Genomic DNA, 2,049 nt, shown 5'->3' on the forward strand with positions numbered 1-2,049 from the left:
GCGGTGGACCATTGTACATCAGATATTTTAATTATAGCGTCACAGATACGCAAAAAATGATTATGGACGCTGCTCGTGAACTGAATGTACCCATACTGGAAACCATCAACGGCAACAAATATATTGGATATGGCATGGCTCAGGGAACTTTGAATGAAGGTAGCAGGATGAGTACGGCAAAGGCTTTCTTATCGCCGATTAAAAACAGGAGCAATCTGTACGTGATGAAGTCAACCCGGGCCGACGCTGTTCTCCTGGATGGCACTCGTGCGATCGGAGTACGCGTGACTCTGAAGGATGGCAGGTCGATCGACGTGAAAGCATCAAAGGAAGTGATTTTATCCGCCGGCAGTATCGCCAGTCCACAACTGCTCATGCTCTCCGGCATCGGGCCTAAGCAGCATCTGCTCGAAATGGGAATACCGAACGTTGTTGATTTGCCAGTCGGCAAAAATCTTCAAAATCATGTCGGTTGGCCAGGTTTACATTTAGCTTACAAGAACGAGACCGCGACACCACCATCGCCTACATTTATATTGGACGAAGCTTATCAATATCTGATACATAAACGAGGTATTTTGGCAACCAACGGTGGCTTAAATTTTATAGGTAATGTCAATGTAAATGATGCGAACTCCAAATATCCCGACATACAGTTTTTTCACCTTCATTATCCACGATGGGATGTAGATAATGTGAATACAATATGGAAGGTATTTCCAGCAGATGAGGAGATAAAGCAGAATGTATTGAAAATGCTTCAGGAATTTGATATGGCAGTAATCATGCCGTATGTATTAAAACCGAAGAGCTCGGGTGAGTTGTGGCTACGTAGCAAGGATCCCGCGGTTCCTGTTAAGATCTATGCGAATACGTTCTCCCAGCAAGAAGATGTTGAAACCTTGTTGAAGTCCTTAGACTTCATAAAGAAAATGCTGAAGACCGACACATTTACACGACGAGGAGTAAGGCTGTATCATTTGGACATTCCGGGTTGTCGACACATTGAACCTGATTCGAATGAGTATTGGAGATGTCACTTGCGACATTTGTCTACCATGTTCTACCATCCCGTTGGTAGCGTTAAAATGGGTCCACGAAACGATCCTACGGCTGTAGTGGACGCTAGATTAAAAGTACACGGAATGCAAGGTCTGAGAGTCATCGATGCATCTATCATGCCAACAATCACTAGTGGACCCACGAATGCACCTACGATAATGATAGGAGAGAAAGGCGCAGATATAATTAAAGAGGATTGGGCAGCTGTGAAGGACAATCAAGAATTATAGAAAAGAGTACAGTTAGTTACATGTTATCGGTTTGTTTATCATATATATACCTGGTGTATGCATAAGTTTTTTCCGGTTTAACTAAGAGATGGCGCCAGCGAAAAGTACGCAGCGTATTAATTTGACACATACGTCATTTTGTTCGTCTGACATTTAAAACTACAAACACACACAAGTTGAGTCCGCCAAAAACTAGCGTCTTTGTTTTATCGTTCAGTGATCATGTCGAGTTTTGTGCCTGAAAAAGAACATTTGCGGCACGCATTGCTTTTCTTATTTATTCAAATGAAAAAGGCTGTTGCAAGTCATCGTTTGCTGGTAGAAACATATGGTGAACACTCCATCGATTAAAACATGTGAGACATGGTTTCGACAATTTAAAAATGATGATTTCAATGTGAAAGACAGTGAGCGCTCTGGTAGACCACAAAAATGCGAAGACGAGCAATTGCAGGAGTTATTGGATGATGACCCAACTCAAACTCAACGGCAATTAGCAGAAGCATTACATGTATCACAAGAAACAATCAGCAGACGTTTACGAGNAGGTTTACGAGCAATGGAAAAGATCAATAAACTCGGTAAATGGGTCCCACACAATTTGAATGAACGTCAAATGGAAAATCGCAAAGTCATTTGTGAAATGCTGCTCCAACGCCACAAAAGGAAATCATTTTTTATCCAATTGTGACGGGTGAGCAAAAATTTATTTATTTTGAAAACCCGAAGCGGAAAAAATCGTGGCTTTCACCTGGCG

General features: G+C 42.0%; 1 protein-coding gene across 1 annotated transcript; it reads left to right on the forward strand.

The window, feature by feature from the left end:
• Positions 1 to 5: 5 nt before the first annotated feature.
• Positions 6 to 1,384, forward strand: LOC106751286 (glucose dehydrogenase [FAD, quinone]-like; the record flags this gene model as incomplete). Its single annotated transcript, XM_014632149.1, has 1 exon — positions 6 to 1,384. A coding segment is annotated over one exon (1,287 nt), but the record flags the coding sequence as incomplete, so codon positions are not given.
• Between the last annotated feature and the right edge of the window lie 665 nt (positions 1,385 to 2,049).

This window comes from Dinoponera quadriceps, unplaced genomic scaffold (assembly GCF_001313825.1).
Source record: "Dinoponera quadriceps isolate SergipeBrazil2010 unplaced genomic scaffold, ASM131382v1 scaffold10676, whole genome shotgun sequence".
Classification (NCBI taxonomy): Eukaryota; Metazoa; Arthropoda; class Insecta; order Hymenoptera; family Formicidae; genus Dinoponera; species Dinoponera quadriceps.